General features: G+C 40.5%; 1 protein-coding gene across 2 annotated transcripts in view; it reads right to left on the bottom strand.

The window, feature by feature from the left end:
- Window positions 1–10,008: 10,008 nt before the first annotated feature.
- opcml (opioid binding protein/cell adhesion molecule-like) overlaps window positions 10,009–22,786 on the bottom strand; it is a gene marked incomplete at its 5' end in the record, with an annotated part of 291,631 nt that continues 278,853 nt past the window's right edge. For both annotated transcript variants that reach the window (XM_079508540.1, XM_079508539.1), the window contains 4 exons: window positions 10,009–10,844; window positions 13,740–13,891; window positions 18,221–18,341; window positions 18,821–18,958. In XM_079508540.1, the coding sequence (XP_079364666.1) occupies window positions 10,747–10,844; window positions 13,740–13,891; window positions 18,221–18,341; window positions 18,821–18,958 (509 nt within the window). In that variant the 3' untranslated portion in view covers window positions 10,009–10,746. The remainder of the gene's footprint in view (window positions 10,845–13,739; window positions 13,892–18,220; window positions 18,342–18,820; window positions 18,959–22,786) is intronic.

Consider the following 22,786-nt stretch of genomic DNA (forward strand, 5'->3'; position numbering starts at 1 on the left):
AATGATGAAAAACGAGGATTTGAAAAAAAGACGAGACCATGAAAAACACTCCGAGACCATGGGCTATAGTCTATTGTCTCGAGTGATTTTCGTCTTTTTTTCAAATCCTCAAAAATGATGAAAAACGGCGTGCTATAGTATGCCGTCTGAGATGGGCTATAGCCCATGGTCAAAAATGATGAAAAACGAGGGTTTGAGAAAAGACGAAAATCACTCCGAGACCATGGGCTATAGTCCATTGTCTCGAGTGATTTTCGCCTTTTTTTCAAATCACAAAAACTGATGAAAAACGGCGTGCTATAGTATGCCGTCTGAGATGGGATACAGCCCATGGTCAAAAATGATGAAAAACGAGGATTTGAAAAAAAGACGAAAATCCCTCCGAGACCTTGGGCTATAGTCCATTGTCTCGAGTGATTTTCGTCTTTTTTTCAAATCCTCAAAAATGATGAAAAACGGCGTGCTATAGTATGCCGTCTGAGATGGGCTATAGCCCATGGTCAAAAATGATGAAAAACGAGGGTTTGAGAAAAGATGAAAATCACTCCGAGACCATGGGCTATACTCCATTGTCTCAAGTGATTTTCGCCTTTTTTTCAAATCACAAAAACTGATGAAAAACGGCGTGCTATAGTATGCCGTCTGAGATGGGCTACAGCCCATGGTCAAAAATGATGAAAAACGAGGATTTGAAAAAAAGACGAAAATCACTCCGAGACCATGGGCTATAGTCCATTGTCTCGAGTGATTTTCGCCTTTTTTTCAAATCACAAAAATGATGAAAAACGGCGTGCTATAGTATGCCACCATGCTCTCTGAGAATCTCCTCAGCTGTTATTCTCCAAAGCATGCTGCAGAGGGAAAGTAGGAAGAAGTCAGCTGGATTTGAACTCACAACCTCTGGCTCACATGGATGTTGTCTTAACAAGGGTGCCACTGAGCCCCCTGTGATTTTAAGTTTTAAGTTGTTCTTCTTGGTGTTACTTTTCAAATGGGGCCTTGGGATCATGTACAGAGCATTTTAATGGTGTTTGTTGTGCATCAAAGGTGTCTTTTAGTGCTTTTAAGCTTTATCATGGATTTTAATCACATAATACAGAGGAGAAACCATGACAGAACAAAGACAGCCTGGTAGCTCAATGTGTTAAGTGGCTGTCCACATGATCCAGATGTTTTACTTTGAAATGTTTTGTAGTTTCTGAGTTATTTAACTAAAACGCCCAATGCATTCTCAATGGCAATAGCACAAACTTTGGCATGCTACATACTTTAGAAACCCCATTCAAACCTATTTAGGTTCATCTTACGGTGGACATAGCCCATGGTCAAAAATGATGAAAAACGAGAGTTTGAGAAAAGACGAAAATCACTCCGAGACCATGGGATATAGTCCATTGTCTCGAGTGATTTTCGCCTTTTTTTCAAATCACAAAAACTGATGAAAAACGGCGTGCTATAGTATGCCGTCTGAGATGGGCTACAGCCCATGGTCAAAAATGATGAAAAACGAGGATTTGAAAAAAAGACGAAAATCACTCCGAGACCTTGGGCTATAGTCCATTGTCTCGCGTGATTTTCGTCTCTTTTTTCAAATCCTCAAAAATGATGAAAAACGGCGTGCTATAGTATGCCGTCTGAGATGGGCTATAGCCCATGGTCAAAAATGATGAAAAACGAGGGTTTGAGAAAAGATGAAAATCACTCCGAGACCATGGGCTATAGTCCATTGTCTCAAGTGATTTCCGCCTTTTTTTCAAATCACAAAAACTGATGAAAAACGGCGTGCTATAGTATGCCGTCTGAGATGGGCTACAGCCCATGGTCAAAAATTATGAAAAACGAGGATTTAAAAAAAAGACGAAAATCACTCCGAGACCATGGGCTATAGTCCATTGTCTCGAGTGATTTTCGCCTTTTTTTCAAATCACAAAAATGATGAAAAACGGCGTGCTATAGTATGCCACCATGCTCTCTGAGAATCTCCTCAGCTGTTATTCTCCAAAGCATGCTGCAGAGGGAAAGTAGGAAGAAGTCAGCTGGATTTGAACTCACAACCTCTGGCTCACATGGATGTTGTCTTAACAAGGGTGCCACTGAGCCCCCTGTGATTTTAAGTTTTAAGTTGTTCTTCTTGGTGTTACTTTTCAAATGGGGCCTTGGGATCATGTACAGAGCATTTTAATGGTGTTTGTTGTGCATCAAAGGTGTCTTTTAGTGCTTTTAAGCTTTATCATGGATTTTAATCACATAATACAGAGGAGAAACCATGACAGAACAAAGACAGCCTGGTAGCTCAATGTGTTAAGTGGCTGTCCACATGATCCAGATGTTTTACTTTGAAATGTTTTGTAGTTTCTGAGTTATTTAACTAAAACGCCCAATGCATTCTCAATGGCAATAGCACAAACTTTGGCATGCTACATACTTACACCTAGAAACCCCATTCAAACCTATTTAGGTTCATCTTACGGTGGACATAGCCCATGGTCAAAAATGATGAAAAACGAGAGTTTGAGAAAAGACGAAAATCACTCTGAGACCATGGGATATAGTCCATTGTCTCGAGTGATTTTCGCCTTTTTTTCAAATCACAAAAATGATGAAAAACGGCGTGCTATAGTATGCCGTCTGAGATGGGCTACAGCCCATGGTCAAAAATGATGAAAAACGAGGATTTGAAAAAAAGACGAAAATCACTCCGAGACCATGGGCTATAGTCCATTGTCTCGAGTGATTTTTGCCTTTTTTCAAATCACAAAAACTGATGAAAAACGGCGCGCTATAGTATGCCGTCTGAGATGGGCTACAGCCCATGGTCAAAAATGATGAAAAACGAGGATTTGAAAAAAAAGACGAAAATCACTCCGAGACCATGGGCTATAGTCCATTGTCTCGAGTGATTTTCGCCTTTTTTTCAAATCCTCAAAAATGATGAAAAACGGCGTGCTATAGTATGCCGTCTGAGATGGGCTACAGCCCATGGCCAAAAATGATGAAAAACAGGATTTGAAAAAAATCCTCACGCTTTTCCGTCACGCTTTTTCGTCACGCTTTTCCGTCATGCTTTTTCGTCACGCTTTTCCCCACACCCCCCTATACAGTTTTTTTCAGGCTGCTGCCCTCGGGAAGAGGTACCAGAGTATCAAAGCCAACACAAGCAGACTGAAGAACAGTTTTTTTCAGGCTGCTGCCCTCGCGGAAGAGGTACCAGAGTATCAAAGCCAACACAAGCAGACTGAAGAACAGTTTTCTCCCCCAGGCTGTAAGACTGCTTAACAAGCCTAAATGAACATTGAAAATTATCATGGTATTACGGCCTTGTATACTGATCTAATTTCTTTTAAACTTTTAAAAACTTTTAGACTTACTATCGTTATTTATTTACTGTTTTACTTATGTGTATTATGATGACCATGGTCACTCTGAGACCATGGTCTCAGTGACCATGGGCTATAGTCCATTGTCTCGAGTGATCCTCAAAAATGATGAAAAACGGCGTGCTATAGTATGCCGTCTGAGATGGGCTACAGCCCATGGTCAAAAATGATGAAAAACGAGGATTTGAAAAAAAGACGAAAATCACTCCGAGACCATGGGCTATAGTCCATTGTCTCGAGTGATTTTTGTCTTTTTTTCAAATCCTCAAAAATGTAGAAAACCAGCGTGCTATAGTATGCCATCCAAGGCCATGGGCTGAACTTGAACCCACAATCTGTGGCTCACATAGACAGCAACTTATCACAGAGAGCCACCATGCTCTCTGAGAAGCTCCTCAGCTTTCCATTGCTCTTCTGGGTGTTATTCTCCAAAATGTGGTCCACAGTGAAGAGTAGAAGGAAGTCAGCTAGACTTGAACCCACAACCTGTGGCTCACATAGACAGCAGCTTATCACAGAGTGCCACCATGCTCTCTGAGAATCTCCTCAGCTGTTATTCTCCAAAGCATGCTGCAGAGGGAAAGTTGGAAGAAGTCAGCTGGATTTGAACTCACAACCTCTGGCTCACATGGATGTTGTCTTAACAAGGGTGCCACTGAGCCCCCTGTGATTTTAAGTTTTAAGTTGTTCTTCTTGGTGTTACTTTTCAAATGGGGCCTTGGGATCATGTACAGAGCATTTGAATGGTGTTTGTTGTGCATCAAAGGTGTCTTTTAGTGCTTTTAAGTGTTATCATGGATTTTAATCACATAATACAGAGGAGAAACCATGACAGAACACAGACAGCCTGGTAGCTCAATGTGTTAAGTGGCTGTCCACATGATCCAGATGTTTTACTTTGAAATGTTTTGTAGTTTCTGAGTTATTTAACTAAAACGCCCAATGCATTCTCAATGGCAATAGCACAAACTTTGGCATGCTACATACTTACACCTAGAAACCCCATTCAAACCTATTTAGGTTCATCTTACGGTGGACATGTTTGCCTGAAAAGGAATCTTTGAAATGTTTCATTGTTTTAGAAATATAGTGCTTTCAAATTTGAGAAATGTATAATGGGGCTCAATGGCAGCTCTATGGCACGTCAAAAAGTCACTTTCACCTAGAAACTCCATTCACACTTTTTATAATTCAGCTTACTGTGGGCACACATACTGGAACGTTTTACTTTGAAATGTTTTGTAGTTTCTGAGTTATTTAACTTAAACGCCCAATGTATTCTCAATGGCAATAGCACAAACTTTGGCATGCTACTAGTCCTACATACTTACACCTATAAACCCCATTCAAACCTATTTAGGTTAATCTTCTGGTGGACATGTTTGCCTGAAAAGGAATTTTTGAAATGTTTCATAGTTTTAGAAATATAGTGCTTTCAAATTTGAGAAATGTATAATGGGGCTCAATGGCAGATATTGGCACGTCAAAAAAACACTTTCACCTAGAAACTCCATTCACACTTTTTATAATTCAGCTTACTGTTAACTTTGAATGTTCAAATCCCAGTCCTATAGTTCAATGCTGGAGTATTCCAACATTACTTATTGACTGCTGACATACAAAAAAACTAAAAACGCTTCAGCAGCAGGCTACTATACTAAGCAACATGCTGAGATTGACAGAATGATAGTGTAGTGGTCTAATTACCACACTGTCAACACAGAGATTCTATGTTCATATCCTAGGCCTCCTACAGTTTAATGGAGTCTTTCAACTTTACTAACTGAAGGCGAACATACAAAAGAAGAACGCTTCAACAGTACTAAAGCTGAATTCCAAAACCCAAAGTCTCGGCCACTCAGTCTCTGCAACTCCATCTTGAATATGTCCCAATTGGTAATTTGCTTTTTGGAGGAGCCGAGTGGGCTCCTCTGTCCCTCCTTGCTGCTATGCTCATCATCAACTGGCCCAATCAGCCTCGACTGCCAGGATGGCTTCTGCTCCTGGTCGGGTACCGCTTCAAAGGGTGTCATTCTGCATAATCCCTCACACCAAGCCTGAATGTGCTCCTATGTCAGCTTGCAGTTTGGCTTGAACTTCTCTCAGTGCACGGGTGGGCTCTCGCCATTTCTGTCCCATGCCTTCTTGGCATTCTCACTCTCATTTTCACTGCTTGATTCTCTTGTTTTTCTGTCAGCTTCTTGGCAATAAGAACACAGTTTCATGGCTCTGTCTTTCCTTCTCACTGGGCAAACAGCCCTGTCCCTCTCTACATGATAGCAGTTTGTTGCTGATGAAGGCCTATGTGTTCTTGCAACATCTCCCTCTACTTTTGGACTCTTCTGACCTCTGCATCACATTACTAACTGGCCTGCTATGGAGTCATGTCTAATTAATTTGTTTATTAAGTTTCACGGTGACAGCATACTGGTATGAGTTATCTTGCCAGACCTTATTTTATACATATAGGCCTACATAGTAATTAAGTAAAACGTGTCAAACATGTTCAACTTCATTGTGAAACTGAGGCCAGAATTATTTATTTCTGAACCAGTTATTATGTAGGCATGTTATTTCTCCTATAAGAACATACAAAATGCCATCATGTGGTAATGTTGAGTCAACACCGTAAAAGCAGAATACGATACCAATAAACATAGCTACTGTACTGTGGGTACAGTAGGCCCGTAGGGTTGTGGATTTACACAACACTGTATATATTGTAAGAAGCACATGATATGATAAATACTCCTATAAGGTCCTGGAGATGTTTAATGCTCAGGCATCGATCATTACGTTCCTCCACAACTAGAAAAGTGTGCTCCTCGGAGCACAGGTCTTCAGCCAGGCGGGTTTGCCGAGCCAGGGCCCACAAACTGCAGTCATAGCCACCTGAAAAGGGATCTGAAAAATCGAACTCGTACATCTTGATCACATGACTCCAGAGATTGTGTACCGATTTGTGTGAGTTTTGGACAAAGTATGTAAGAGTAAAAGTGTGTTTTGAAGAAAACGCTATGGCAGAAAATGAAATTTGGCATAAATAGGGCCTATGAGCTGTCATGATCCAAGGAATCCAGGGAAATAATATGTTGATTGTACAACCTACAGTTCAAGAGTTATAGGCCAAAACGTGAAGTGGACTGTTGTAACGCCACCATGAGGAGATTTGAACAATTCGAGGTGGAGGTTCTGGCTTAGTGGCAATGTGCGTGCAGAAGTTTCCCAGCAATCGGGTGATGCATTCATGATGTGTGGCATTTTGTATGTGTGTTTTTGATCACATAACTACAGAGATAAGGTGTACCAATTTGGGTAATTTAGGTTTTGGGTCCAGCCTGATTTGCTGCGTTCCATGGATTTGTAATTGTCACTTCGCTACTCAAGTGACAATTACAAATCCACGGAACGCAGCAAATCAGGCTGGATCCCAGACTAGCAAAAACTGTGAAGACAAAAACTTGTCAGGTGGAAATGGGCGTGGCTTATTTGGGGAGTTGTGTAATGACATTGCGTTCATGATTTGCGGCATTTTGTGCAAAACGGGCGACTCTTGCAAACTTTTGAAGCCAATCGTAGCCAATCAGGGTTGAATATTTAAAAACAGAACAATGGGCCTTGATCACATGACAGTTGAGAGAATGTGTACTGATTTGCATGAGGTTTGGACAAAATTGATATAGATGTAATATAAAATAATGTGTTGGCCACCTCCTAGTGGCCCTATAACAAAAATGTGTGTCAGAGGATTTCCCTTGGCCTTCTGGGAGTGTTCACAAAGTTTCACACCGATCGGTCCAAACATACAGACGGACAGGGCCGAAAACTATAGTCTCCGGCCTGGTGGAGACAACCATGCTGCACAATGTCTGATAAGTGATAACAAATGAATAATTTGCAACTTGCAACTCATATTTTATCATTTTATGGACAATTATACTATCTCTCCATCAAATGATATTTCATACCACAGAAATAATAATACTGAACTTTGTGGACTAAAATGACATCATGAAGTTATACTGTGTTTGTTACTTAGGGTCAGGTGACACGTATCAAACAGTGTGGAGAAATGGGAATGGGATCACGCATCGAAAACTCAAGAGAAAGAGGAGCATTGTATGAAATGCTCAGAGGAATAGTACTCTAGCTCATTGTAGAATAAATTAAAAGTAAACATCCCTTAAAGTTACAAGAGCTATTACTCTTAAACGAAAGTACTTTCTCTCTGTGTCATATGCAAAAATACACCTTAATTGTATTCCAGTATCATATTTCATTTTAATAGGGACTTGAAACAAGAAGACTCAAGCTCACTGACATCAATAGTATATCATTGTCATCTATCTGGCATAGAAAGGGTTAGAACAACCCATAGCATTTTTTTTACCCTTCTTCTTATTTTTTATTACAGGCAAGAGTCTCATTGGTTTTTGCACAAACCTTCAAAAGTTAGTTTACATCCTGTGGCATAGTTTGTGACAGGCCGCTTCATCACCATTCCAAACACACAATGCAACAGTTGAGTACAACAAAAGCATTTCCAATTACATCTTCCAATTACATCTGACTCCTGTTGTTAGAGCCTGAAGACACGTATACATATAGGAATGCATACAGAACTTACTGTAGAATATAACAGGGTTCCTTGAGGGGGGGTTCTAAATGGACCCTTACAAGTCTGTAACTCTGAGATTGTATAGCCTACCAAATGGGAACCAAATGGATCCATTAAGTGTTCATTTGGTTCCAGAGTTATAGGGGTCCTAAAAAAATAAATAAAAACAAATTAGAACCACTGGACTACTATACTGCCTAATTTATGCTTTGTCGTAAGATGAAGCATAAATGAGACTCATGACTCATAAATTAGATTCATGACTCAGGCTTAACAAAGCATCACATTATGAGTCACTTGTGCGGTATGTACGTTTTAGCCTGGAATTGTTCTCTATTTTTACATCAGTCAAGGAAACGTAAAAGGTCTCCTGAACACAACATGGTTGCAGTAGTGTGTGTGTGTGTGTGTGTGTGTGTGTGTGTGAGAGTGTGTGTGTGTGTGTGTGTGTGTGTGTGTGTGTGTGTGTGTGTGTGTGTGTGTGTGTGTGTGTGTGTGTGTGTGTGTGTGTGTGTGTGTGTGTGTGTGTGTGTGTGTGTGTGTGTGTGTGCGCGTGCGTGCGTGTGTGTGTGTGCTCGCTCTGAGGTTCTTAGCACCCAGAATAATAACGACATACCATTCATAGCACCTAAACAAAAGCTTTGTGTTAGCAAAATTATTCAAGATGATTAAACTCTCATTCTCAAACTTTCCTAAGATATTCATGTAACATCTACTCCATCTGCAGCTTAGAGGTGGAGGTGTGTACCAATTTAGCCAAGGATGTTTTTTCTTTTTTTCCCCCCTCCTCGGTTCTACTAATGGAGATTTATTTAGCCCTCCAACGCTACAGTGGTCACTTACTGAGGTCACTTACTGTGATTCAAAATGCATTACTTGTCTACTTGGCTAACAGAGCTTGTGTGACCTTGAATCCAACTCATAATTGTATTATTCACATTAAATAAAATAACAGAACACTTCAGGTAGGTAACTGCATTAAGAAATAATAAATAAAATGTACAGCCAATTGCTAAAAGCGAATACTTAGTATGCCAAAACTGAAGTGACTGATGCTAATAACCGCTGGTCAGTGTGTGTACACATCCCGGACTGGACTGTGTCATACGTGTTTTTAATCATTCATGATGCAGAGATTGAAGGCCACCCCCCACCCCCTGACCCTTCTACCCCCCACACCCTGACCCTTCTACCCCCCACACCCTGACCCTTCTACCCCCCACACCCTGACCCTTCCACCCCCCACACCCTGACCCTTCTACCCCCCACAGAAGCTTCAAAGAGCCAGACACTGATTCTCTACCAACTTTGTTCTGCCGGTGACCCTGCGCTTTAAAGCTGCATTGTGCGATACATGGCCCCTACTGATAAACAAGGGCACAAATTATGATAACAAGCCCTTGAGTTTCAAAACAAGACAGCTCTCCCCCTCAGCTATGGGCCATAATAATAGTAGTGCCAGCACTTCCCCCAGGCTCCCCAGCCATTGTCTATCAACACATACTGACTACTACTGCAGCCAAAGCCAAAAAATAAAACTAGTGGGAAACCAAGAATAAACAAATCCACCCCAGAGTGCGTGCGTGCGTGTGTGCGCGTGCGTGTGCGCATGCGTGCGTGCGTGCGTGCGTGCGTGCGTGCGTGCGTGCGTGCGTGGGGAGGGTCTGGCAATAGTATTAGTGACTAGTCTTTGCTTGAAATGTAACAACTAAATAGCTAAATAGGTCTAACCACATTTTGAGTTGTTAAATCCTCAGCTGGATTAATTCATTGGAAAGATTCACTGCACAATTTTTAACATAACTAAGCCATCTCTCAGTTAGCAGCATTAATTATACTGTCTATTAAGCAGCCATATTTATGTAGCTATTAGATCATGTCAACTTTACTATACAACACATAATATCAATTTATAATCTGTAGTGTCTGTAGGCAGTTTGGGGGGCTTAAAATGTTACATTCCTGCACATTAAACTGGCACACGGTTCCACATCTATGACATAATGACGCATATTTCACATGAATACTTTATTTAATCTGACTAAATGACGTGAATACTCAAAAAGGTGTTACAAATGTCCTATTAACCAGATTTTAAGTGTTCTCATTTTGAAGACAAGGTGCTGTCAATACTGTGCATAATTCAGTTTCCATTGTACACACACAACAATAGAATGCAATATTCAGATGAAATTTTCCATAGGACTTTGCCTGAGAAATTATATATTATATATTATTCAGAGTTTTGTACTGTTTATTGTGAATGGCCTGTTCTTTCTGTTCGTTCTTTCTGCATACAACTGTAAAAATACAGTAAAATTCAACAATTACATTACATTTCCCATTTTTTTCTTTTTTCTTTACTTAAAAAAAGCTTATGGTATCATACAGAGATCATACAGGACGTGACACACTATTAATCTGAATGTACACTTCAATATTGGGCAAAAACAGTCAACTATCAACAGGTACTTTTTTCCGCTTCTCACATACAAAAGGTTGGGGAGACATAAACTCAGTAGTTCTACCATCATCAATTAGTGCATGATTCAAATCCTCCCCTCCCCAGTTGGACGCGTCATCTCATCTCTTGGCAGGCCCACAGAGGACATACCCTGACGCCAAGCCAGAAAGAACACACAAAAAAAGAGGGACCCACTGCCATTCTTGGATTTTCATTCTTCTTACAGGACTGAGAGTCTGTTGTTGCTGTTCAACACTGAGAGAGGCTTGACGATGCTCATTGTCATATCAGAACTTGAGCAGACACAATAAGGTTAGTGTCAGGGGATATGCAGAGCAATGGGGAAGCAGTGCCGCTCGGCTGACATCGTGAATGGCACCAGGACCTGCCGGGGGAACATTTTCAACATGAATACCAAAGTAGATGAAATACACCTTGCCCTGAGAAGCGACCAAGCTTTAGGGCTGGGCGATATGACATTAGTTCAATATCACAATTATTTCATCTTTTGCCTAAATGTCAATTTAGGCAAAAGGATTTTTTTTTAGATCAGCTATTTTCACTATTGTACAAGCTGCAAGTGGTTATCAAACTAATAGATTCAGTCACTTATAAGAAATACATTTTTGTGTTGATTTGGTGATATAAGAAATTAAAAACAATTATCCATTCTCGATTAGGCCTACTAGATTATATGTAATATATTTTTCAGTTAATTGCCCAGTTGCCTGATTTATTGTTGTGCTTCCGTGTCTCACACCTAAAATAGTGTGATGTGTTGTGAGCTTGTAGATTAGCTATTTTCAGTGCAAGACATTATGCACAACTATTGATGTGAAATGTATTATACTACTATAAATCAGGCTTGTATCATTTTAGACTAGAAAGGTTCAGAATCTCTTCCAAACAGCCGACTGATCATTCCCACAAAGTAAGTTGCATGAACATCCACCATTTTGTTGCACGCACGCACACGCACACACACACACACACACACACACACACACACACACACACACACACACACACACACACACACACACACACACACACAGTAGATAGTAGATACACACATCACTGTGGGCAGGGTAATAATTCAAGAACGTATTCATTCTTCACAGTGTGCATGTTTTATTCTGATGCAACACTAGACTAAATAATTCCTTGTCCCCAGGACACACTACAATATGAGTAGCTGGGGTTAAAGTGTCAGTGAAAGACAACTACCCTACCCGTGGTGTCAATTACGGTCAGGTTTACAATGTTTATTTTAAGTTTTAACCCAGCAAGTGAATGACGCTCATTCCTGGAGCAAAAAACCCACAAGAATGAATCCCACACATGTACAGTATATGCTCATTTAAATTCAAATTAAATATAGCCATCAGTAGCAGAGCTATACAGTGAGGGCAAAGGCTGTGAGAGTCCTATAGACACCATGGCTCAGTGAAGGGCTGTCTTTAGTGTGTTCGTTTTATCACGTGCCAACCAAAAACTTTAATATGTGATAAAACATGGCAAAATGATTGAATAATGTTATTTCATTACAATCTGGAATCGATCTGAGTTTTTTCAAGTTATGTACAGTTGCGTCTGTCATGACCGCTGTACCGCCGTCTTTTATCTTAAAATAGGCTTCGTAATGTTGTAGACTTCCGCATCTAACTTGTCTTTCAATGTTTTGAACTTGTGTTAACAGCTTTGTATATGTTGCCCAATACAACGAGTATTATACACAATGACGACTCATTTGTCATCCACAGTGTAGCTTGTCATTGCATTGCATTCTGTCTATCTCTTTGCATCTATCACTGAATCTGCGGTGTTGGTAATGGCTGAACTGAAAACACACTGCCTCCGTGGACGATGGTGTTGCGCGTCAACAATTGCAGTCCTACAAGCCCACAGCGCCTTCCATCCGCGACCCATTGTGGGCTTGTAGCTCTGCTATTTTCGGTGTGCGGTGAGCAAAAACCAGGCTTGAGACAGTCAGGCGCCGGCTCTCCATGCTGCTTTGCTCTCTTGGGTATTATTTTGCATGTATAAACGGCACGGTGCTGCCGGGGCACATGGTGCATGAATTGTGCCTGTTGCTGTCCATAGGCGGTGGTGCTGAACTAGCCACCAATTGATGCATGTTGTAGAGCGACCTGTTTTCTTTTCTGTGACCTTCAGCACAAGCGTGTCTTGCTTGGTGTTTATGATAGCACATCAGCTATTTTACAGCAATCAACATTATTATAATGCACTTGTTTGAGATTCATTGTTGTTCCTTGTTGTTCATTGTTGAATTGAAGTACAGAAAGACAATACAGCTCTCTCTTAACCACTTAAACCTTAGAAGTGTAGAAGTGTTGCCATAGGGCAGAAATCCATATATAAAAATGTAATTTTCTTTGTAAATTGATGCCCTACTTCATCGTAGCTTGTAAATCGAGTATTTTAGTATTTTAAAAAAGTGTGTCTCTGTGTTTTTATAATTATTGAACCAATGGAAAGTATTAAGAAGAGCTTGTTGTGACTAAATAGTAACATTTGATCCATTGGAATGAAGGTTATTTTCTTCCATGTCCTGAAAAGTAACCATTTTGGACATACAAGCTCTTCATCCAACATGTACTGCATTGAGCACGGTCTCCCAGGGCTGCATAAGGTCGGGCCTTTTTCCCCTCTACACCAAATGTCTTGGCCAAGAATAGCCAATCTACAAGCTAGTACAGTTGATCTAAATTACTTGAATGTTCGTCCCATAATAGGGAAGCTGGTGTTCATGTGGTTAAGATGACAACTCATATGTGACCAGATTTGACTGATAGCCTGCCATCGCGCAAACTCCAGCTTTTCACCAGACGAGAAAAACGATTTTTTTATTGTTTTTTACGAGTTAATAGCACAGACAGACTCTTCACATACTAGAGCATGTCTGAAATAAGTGTCAGAGCTGAAATCGACATGTAAATATGAAATAAATGCTTAAACAAATGTTTTCTCAACTCGCTGTTTTCTGCAAGACATTACTCTATAAGCCATATCTCCAAAACTGGTGGGTCAAACTGAACAACCAATATGTCAATTTGATGCTATGATCCCCTGCTTTCATATATGACATGAAAAAAACGAAAATTCAAAACAATCCAATGGCAGCCCCTCAGTCAAATGTAGTCACATATTATCTTGGCGTGTACAGTAAATGCATGTTGCACTTCATTAGAATGCAGAACATGGAGTGCCATGTACTGTTATGCTAATTCTGTTCTATATTAAACATTAAACTGCTTACCATAAAGGATTATGCTGGCATTGGTGTTTCCCATGGCATTCATGGCCACACACGTATAGTTTCCATAGTCTTCTTCCGAGACATTGAAAAAGACGAGCATGGATTGTTTACCTTCGTTCTCTATTTTCACTCCATTCAGTCCATTGAAAAGCCTGTGAAAGAAAATTGGCATGTTGAAGGTTTATACATACAATGTTGAAGGTTTATACATACAATGCAAAACAAATTGCAAAATAAATCTGCTGCCTCTATGTATCCTCATTGTCAAATAATTGGATTTACAGTATGTATGTATTTATGTAAATGACTGTATGTCTACATAAACAAGTAAGGACAATAATGTCTACACCAACACGTAGCCTACCTCTTTTTTGTACTGAAAAGCAGTCTTACAATTTACAGTATACACCACATTATCTGTTTGTTTGTTTGTTTGTTTGTTTTATTAATGTTGCATTGCATCATGTCATTTTGCACTTTTTGCCTTATATTTTACAGGTAGCTGCAGAAATACCTTTCGTTATACTGGCAATTACACTGTGCAAAGACCTTATGATGTGTGGAATATCAGCATCACAGTAAGTAGATTGATAGAAAGAAAGAAATCCATCCCTTGCAGTACCCGAGCTGAAACAACCTTGCTGCGCAGCAGTCATCAGGGTTCTCCAAAGCTGTTTTTGCTTGTTACACAGTTACGCCTGATATTATACTTGGCTGCACATCAACAAGCTCATCTAAAAGCTCACAACGGCTCGCCATGTGACGTGTCGTGAGCTCGTATAGCTGAGTTTGCCGATGGGCTATTTCCGGTGTGCGACACCGGCATGCAGCTAAATATAAATCAGGCTTTTCTCTTCCTGTGCCTTTATTTCCTTGTTCCATGTTTGCAAGTGGTACACATTTAATGCGACAGTGTTGTCAGCGGGGACTGCAGGGGTGTAAATATAGACAGTACAGGCAGTGCATTTGTGCTGGGGCCCGTGGGGGGGGGGGGGGGTGGGGGGGGGGGGGGGGGGTGGGGATAGGGCCCGTGGGGAGAACGGGGCCCTCCAACAATGTGTTGAGGCGGAGAATGGGCTCTCGTGTGTGATTCAGATAGCCGGTGTTCAACTCATGTTAAAATAAATATTTTCTGTACTGTATGCCCTTGAAAAGTTTTTGTTTAGGTAAACTAGTCGGTTGCAATCTATAACAAAATGTATGCTGATTCTAAATAATCTATATAAAATAAACTACGAATAAACTATAACAAATACCGGGTATAATAATTGGTATATTGTGATAATGTGTACTGATATGCAATGACGAGGTTATAGAGTTTAGATCAGGATCAGGTTCTCAAACTTTTTAATTTCAAGGACCGAAAATATAACATGTATTTAGCTGTGGGCCCCCATTTGAAAAGATGTAGAAAATGCGTGTTGTTTCAAACATATTGAATTTCTTTCAATATATTTTTTTTAAATGTTTTTTTTGTTTTTGTGGCTTTTGCCTTTATTTTATATTTTTTGATGGAGGGACAGACAGTAGGCTGACAGGAAATGGGGAGAGAGATGGGGGGGGGGGGGGGGTGACATGCAGTAAAGGCCGTCGGGATCGGGAGTCGAACCCGCGGCACACTGCCAGACTGGATTACCAGCCAAGGTGCCTGGACCGCTGAGCCACAGCCCAGGCCTTCTTTCAAGAATTTGTTCATAAAATACCAGCTACTTTCAAATAGCCGATGGGTTAAACTGATGTCGATCCTACGGACCCCACTTTGAGAACCACTGGTTTACTGAACGTCTATACGTCAAGAAGCAGAGCACATCTGGGAGAGGCAGTAAGAAACAACCAGAGAGAAATTAACACCTTGGAGGCCCGGAACTATTTAATCCATTTCATCCATGTGCCCATCATTTGTAGCGCACGGACCACTTTTACCGGCGCACCGGAAGCTGGTGTGCATGTCTGTGTAGCAGCTAACAATAGCCACACCACTCTAGAGTCGATCGACAACAACGGGAGGTAATAATAAATCTATCGCGACTAGCGACTGGACCGCGGAAGGCCGTCAAACACAGGATATTTTTTCTGAATTAGACGGGATGATTTAGATCGGGAGTTATGATCGTTTTAAGATTTTCGTTTTCGTCAGCTAAACAGGCAGGGGACATTTTCGATGACGTGTCACTTTTTGACACGTCATCGGATCGGGCAACAAGCGCTCCAAGGCTCTAGAGCGATTCGAACGGTTTTGTTATCATTAATCTCCGTCCTATTTATCAATCTCCGTGTTGGGCACTTGACCATGACCTTGAACTTGGACGGAGAACTCCGCCCTGGGCCTCCAAGGTGTTAACAGGAGGAGAAGGTATGTAGCAAAACTCCCTAAATTAGATTTAGCACCAGTGCCTTATATGGCACTGGTGGGGACCGCCAGGTAACCCTTAAACCCTAGCATCCCTATTCTAGGAGGAACATTTGCCGGAAATAGCTGATCTATACAAGCTCGTATATCGTCTCAAAGAGATTTGGGGCCCTATTTTGCGCCACTCCTTCCCCCTTATCCCTAAACTTATTTGCCATTTTTTACAAGTTTGAAAAACATTTTAAAATAGTCCCTTTTCATATGACCCACCCTTTTAGTTTAAAAAGAAAAAGAGCTGACTAAACTAAACAAAATACATACATACATGGATGCACCTGGGACGTATCCTCAGTGATGTATCCTAAGGTCATCGGGGTTTCGGGTCTCGCAACATCATACCCCTCACTCAGGTGACCCAGCCGGGGTGATCAAGTCCCGACTTACGTCCCAGTAGCTACCCTCGATCAGTCCCATTAGGGAAAAACCAGGGCCACACAATCCGTTCTTCCTGAACTACTCTGCCGGGACTGGGAGGTACCATTCTGGCACGTGGAAGGACTAGGCTCTGTGGGTTGACTCCTGTCCGGGCCCCTCCTACGTCTCACCAGGTCCACTCCAGGTTAGTTTAAAAAAAAAAGAGCTGTAATCCATAAACTTTGCTGCTGACACTATAAATGCCACTTTCAAACTATAGAGGCCTCATAGTCAAATAAACACAGGCTTCTGCTGTACATTATGTTCTGTAATATCCTCTACCGAGCAGGGTAACCCATTCACATAAACACATTACATAAACATAATTTGCCTTTGGTGGCCATGGCTGTTTTGTGAAGGGTGTGACTATGAGGAAAGGCATTTGAATGGTAAGCCAATAACGTGATTAGATTAGGCCGTTGCCAAAGGGAGAGCAGAGAATCACGGAGATAATCTTATGCTAAACAGTATATGGGGAAGAGCCATCACCTACAGTAGTATTGATAATGTGGGTCCTTTTAACCCATTTTGGGCGGGAACCCCTTTTGGTGTTTTAACTGAGCATTATGTTATACTTTAGCTATTGAAAAATAGCAGATCTACAAGCTCATAGCGCGCCACCGAGTGGCGCGCTATGAACTTGTAGGTCTGCTATTTTTTTTAAATCGTAAAAATGCGGCACAAATCTTTGAATATATGTTCTTTCAGAGCGAACGTTTTTTTTATTTCGACGTCAGGCCTGAATGGGTTAAATATAGTAAATCAATGCCCTACAGTTAAATCCTCAGTGTTCATTTATATGTTATATGTGTAAAACTGCAAGTGAACAAATATAACCAAATGGATCCATACATTATATGAACACTCAGGATTCTACGGCATGCTTTTGTAACTAGTTGGTGTCCCAATTTTACACATCAGATTATAGGTGATAAAAAAATAAGAGAAAAAAATACTTAATTGAGCATGTGAGCTTGTAGATCGCTATTTTAGAAATAATTTTGAAATGTTTTGTGGTCAAGCGGTTAAGGCAAGGCATTTGGCCTGCAACAACCTAAAGAAATAAAATAAAAATGTATTACTAGATAAAGACAATTAATTTAAATAAGGGTTTTGGCGCTCGGCCCATGCATAAGGCCTACAGGGTTTTTGTTTCCTTTGTATGTGTATATTGATAGGTATGGTATGCTATGTTAGGTTCTGCTATGTCCCTGTTTTTTTGAGTGGTGTAAACCACTCCTACAACTGGCTTTGTTAGTCTGTCTGTCTGTTCGCAAAAAATTAGCATGGTTGCTATGGTCACCCAGTTCACACGGGTGTGATTTCATTACGTCAGAGATTACGTCAGACCACAGCTGATCAGGCTATATAATACCTTACACCACTCAGTTCACACAGGTGTGATTTTTATTCTATCGTATGTATTTATTTTTATTTTTATTGCTATGTCATTGTTTTTGGTTGTATTTGTCTTTATGTTGTCCTAAGTGTTTTTTTGTTTTGTTTTTTTGTCTGTATGACCACACCGTGGTGTTCACAAAAAATAAAAATATAAAGTATAAAAAATAAAAAGCGGTTAAGTGGTGCAGTGTTTAAAATGCAGAGACAAAACCAGGCCAGTCCTAAGATAATCACTGAACTGAAAAGAGGGACTTGCCTCCGGTCTTCTTTGTACCACTCAAAATCTGCTTTGGGTACAGCAGAGGCCTCGCATTGGAGGATTCCTTTTTGTCCAACCGGAGTACCCGTACCTCTTGTCTTGGAAATGAACGGAGGATCTGCAGCATGGATAACGCATCAGAATGGAATACGTTCTACAGTAACATGCTATAATCTGCTAAATATACATAATAGTACAGGACAGCAACACTCTATATGATGTCTGACAACTTAACCCATTTTGACCTGAGATCAGATTCTAAAAATGTCTTCTACATCCTGACAGTTTTCTGAAAAAGCTATGTTTCTATGTCAGTCGTTCTTTGATTTTTCAAAAATAGCAGACCTACAAGCTCGTAGCGCGCCACTCGGTGGCGCGCTATGAGCTTGTAGATCTGCTATTTTTCAATAGCTAAAGCATAACATAGTTATGCCCAAAATGGGTTAATCATAATCATACTGGGTGAAGACATTATGGTGACTCCAAGGTAAAAAGTGTAGGGTACCGCTGCCCACAGTACCTCAAGTATGACATGAGAAGTAGGAGAATAATGGCCACCATGTGAATACAGTTAATGGAGAGATTTTTTGTTCTTACAGTTGACGGTGACTTGAACTGTCCTGGTGTCTGTAGCAGAGATGTCACTGGAGGCAATACATTCATACGTTCCCGACTGTTCTTTGGTGATGGCTGCCAGCTCCAGATGTTCCCCCTCTGTGACAAATCTATGTACGCCTGTAGAAAATAGAAGGATATAGAAATAATACATCAAATTCAACACATACAAAGGCTTCAGAAGGACTTAGATGAAAACAAATACGTACAGGTGAAAACAGGCGATGGTGTTTCTTATTTCTTAGTATTTGAGCCAGCCATGTACAGCAACACATGTAACACTTGCGTGTTACACAAAAGAGTGAGTTTTCCACCTCCTGAGTATAACGTAAGAGTGTGACTATGATCAGTTGTGTCAGGGCAATACGAATCTTTTCAAAACTTTAATAATCGCACATCAACCGACACTCAGGGGCCACAACATCATCATGTTAAACAGGTGTCCTCTTAACCCTATACCACTAAACCCAGGTGATTTTCACCCGGACAATATGTTTATGTGATTTTCATAATGTTGCTGATGTCTGAGGTGGGTGGGTCCTTGGGTACCTTCAGGATGCTATATAGCCACTCCTATAGCCTATAGTTATAAGAACTCTTCGTCTCTGAGATGATGCATGATGATGCGCCCCTCACTTCACACAGGTGTGATTTTTTTTCTACAGGCAGGTAAAAAGTGTAGGGTACCTCTGTGGTGCCCACAGTACCTCAACAATAGTCAACTTGGGGGGGGGTGATGGCGGGTGGGGGTTATGTGGTGGGTATGGTGCGTTTGTTTGGGTTGGGTTGTGAACTCTAAACCAGTGGTTCACAAACACTTTCATGTCAAGGACCCCCAAATTGACATGCATTCTGCAGACCCATATGAAAATATTTTCTGCTAGGGAAATTTTTTGAAGATTTATCAAAACATTTCGAAAATAGCTGATCTACAAGCTCAAAATGGGCAGTAATGGGACGCGTTTGTGAGCTTGTAGATTGGCTATTTTCAAAGTAGAAGCTGGAGGTACCTGGAGGTACCTTCACTAAAAACGCCGGGACAACGCTCCACACGTCCCAAACTCTTCTCCCTTCTGGCTCCAAAACTATGGAATGCACTTCCCATTGCAGTCAGAACTGCAGCCTCACTCCCAATCTTCCGCCGTAGTCTGAAAACCCACCTCTTCAGACTCCACCATGGCCCGTAGCACTTGCCCTAGCCTAGCCCCTTAGATAGCACATTATGTAGACTTAGATAGTATTTTAAACAGACTTATAGCTTGTTATGTAGACAGCTCTAGAATTGCACTTTATGTAGTCATAGCACTTTATAGTACACATGTATAATATATTATATAGTATAGTATGTATAGTTTACATAGATACTCCACTGTTACGTTCTTAGTTTACGCATGATTCATGATAACTACTTTTTATACATGTGATGTATGCCATGCTTTTTGTTATTGCTTAATGTAAGTCGCTCTGGATTAAGAGCGTCTGCTAAATGCCTAAATTGTAAATTGTAAATTGTAAAATGTTCCATATTTTGTTGTGGACTGCCTGGAACTTCCTCAAGGACGGACCCCTTGAGGTCCTCAGACCAAACTTTGAGCATCATGCAGATGGCGCTGTTTTTCCTTTATGTTTTCAGATTGCACTTAAGAACGAAAAAGGCACCCTAAGAGTGCTCCACAGTGTGCGTAGATTCTGTTCTTACCTACGAACAAATCACAGCTAAGAAAAGATTGAGGGATCCCAAAACCTTCTTAAAAACTTCCTAATTGGGTCTAAGAACAAATTTCCTCTTAAGAACTTCTTAAGAACTTCTTAAGAACGGTTGGCGCATGAGGCCCAATGCCTATTCTGGGCATGTGATCTTGGCAAACATTCTGAACAAATAGGTAAACATTTGGCTCACAGCACAATTCGTTGTGAACTTGTGATCAGGCAATGAATGATAGTGTTTAAGACAGTAGTTGAAAATACCAAGATGCAGATTTCATACATACTGTAGGTCTGTGACTTACTGCATGTTCAAGTTTGTCAACAAGTTACTGTGCAGAACACAAACACACTGTGCTGACTACTCATTTTCAACATGATAATGGAAAAAAATGCAGACAACTGCTCCTAATTATACAAAGAAAACGAAAACATTGCAATCAAACTACTCCGCTTGAGTAAGACCACAAATTGTCCCAGACACTTCTAGCAATGCTCAAAGCATGTTCTGGTGACAGCTAAACCCTAAGCTAGCGCTTGTGTGGGTGGGAAAATAGATAGGAGCACTTATCCCAATCAGTGGAAATGTCAATCCAGCAATATCTCTACATTAGCATAATATCATTATGTTTTCCCCAAATCCTCTGCTGCTGCTGGCTGGGGATTCACAGGAAAGGTTGTATAGGCTATGGATAATCAGCTTGTCGCAGAGAACACCATGGGAACTGCTAGAACAGAGAATTGTGTCATATGTATATAGATGTAAAGCAAATGGAGGAAGAGAAACTGAGGTAATTGACCAATATTATGATGATGATGATGATGATGATGATGATGATGATGATGATGATGATGATGATGATGATGATGATGATGATGATCACTATATAATACTAGCCTGGCATGGCCAGACTGGAACTTTGGTGTGGAATAATTATTTCCAACTCACTTTGAATAGTGGGCTCAGATTGGTCACTGATTCTGAGGTGAGCGAAATGTAATTCAAACGGAGGATTGCAAGACCAATCTCCCCAGGGATTTTTTTTTTCCTGTGACAGAATCGTCTGGCTTCCAGGCAAATTTAATACCATGTGTCCTGATTCCTGAATGAATGAATGAATATGTGCCTTAAAGCTGTTTATATCCATGGAGAATCCATGTTTCTGATTATTTTCAGATAACATTTCTCCAAATTAATGTGATTTAAACTAATGTGATTTAAACTAATACTGGACAACGTGGATTTCAAAATAACTTTAAGGCTTTTGGGGGAACCTATAAAAACCTAGGAGCTGATGAGCTGTGGTGAAAGAGTTGGTAGCCTACGTTTCTAGGTCACCTCAGCATTTCCCTCTTGCTGGAGTGGTATATCATGTTTAGTCCAAGGTTGTCAGAGATAGTGCCAATACAATTTTAATATTTAAAACATGTACAGCCCCAAAATATGAATAATATTGCAAATGTTGTTAAGTAGCAATAGAATAATCAGGATAGTCACCAACTCTGAGCTGTGTATTTATTTGAAAAAATAATGCATTCTGTGGAGGTAACTCAACACATTGTGAGCTTGTACATCTGCTATCTTTGCACCTTTTGATTAGTTCAAAACGAAGACATGAACACAAGCACAAAAATAGGGATGCCAAGTTGAAAGTGGTTAAAGGTAATGAGGATTGTGAATATTGTTTTCAAAATGATGTATTCAACCTTTGATGAATTATTCCTTGACAAACTAAATCTTTAACCAGTGATTTGTCCGAATTCTCTGTCAATAAGCTCATTACAATTGTATTAGCGCTTTATTAAGGTCAAGGTAAACTTAAGTATCCCCCAAGGGACAATTTGTTACGCTGCCAGCAGTAAATATGTACAATCATCATCAACAATCAAAACACAAAACATACCCATTAGAAAGAGAATTACATTGACACGGCCACTAGCAGTAGGGACAAATTAGTTGGTCCTGCATCTTGGCAGATCATATCTGCGACCAGAAGGGACTAACCTGAACTCACTGAACAGGGGGTGACTAGCGTCAGCAAGAATAGACTGGGCTGTTTTTGTAACTCTGACTCTGAGAGGTGAAGTTTTGCCCGCAATTGTGCTGCACATTCTGACAATACCTTCCAGCCTGTTTCAGTTTTTTCATCAAACCAGGAAATAAAATAAAAGGTTAAAACAGATTCAATAAAACAAATATTCAGTATTTTAGCAGTGACGTAAGCGCCCCATCCAGAGATACTT

Source organism: Electrona antarctica (genome assembly GCF_951216825.1).
Source record: "Electrona antarctica genome assembly, chromosome: 8".
In the NCBI taxonomy this organism is placed as follows: domain Eukaryota; kingdom Metazoa; phylum Chordata; class Actinopteri; order Myctophiformes; family Myctophidae; genus Electrona; species Electrona antarctica.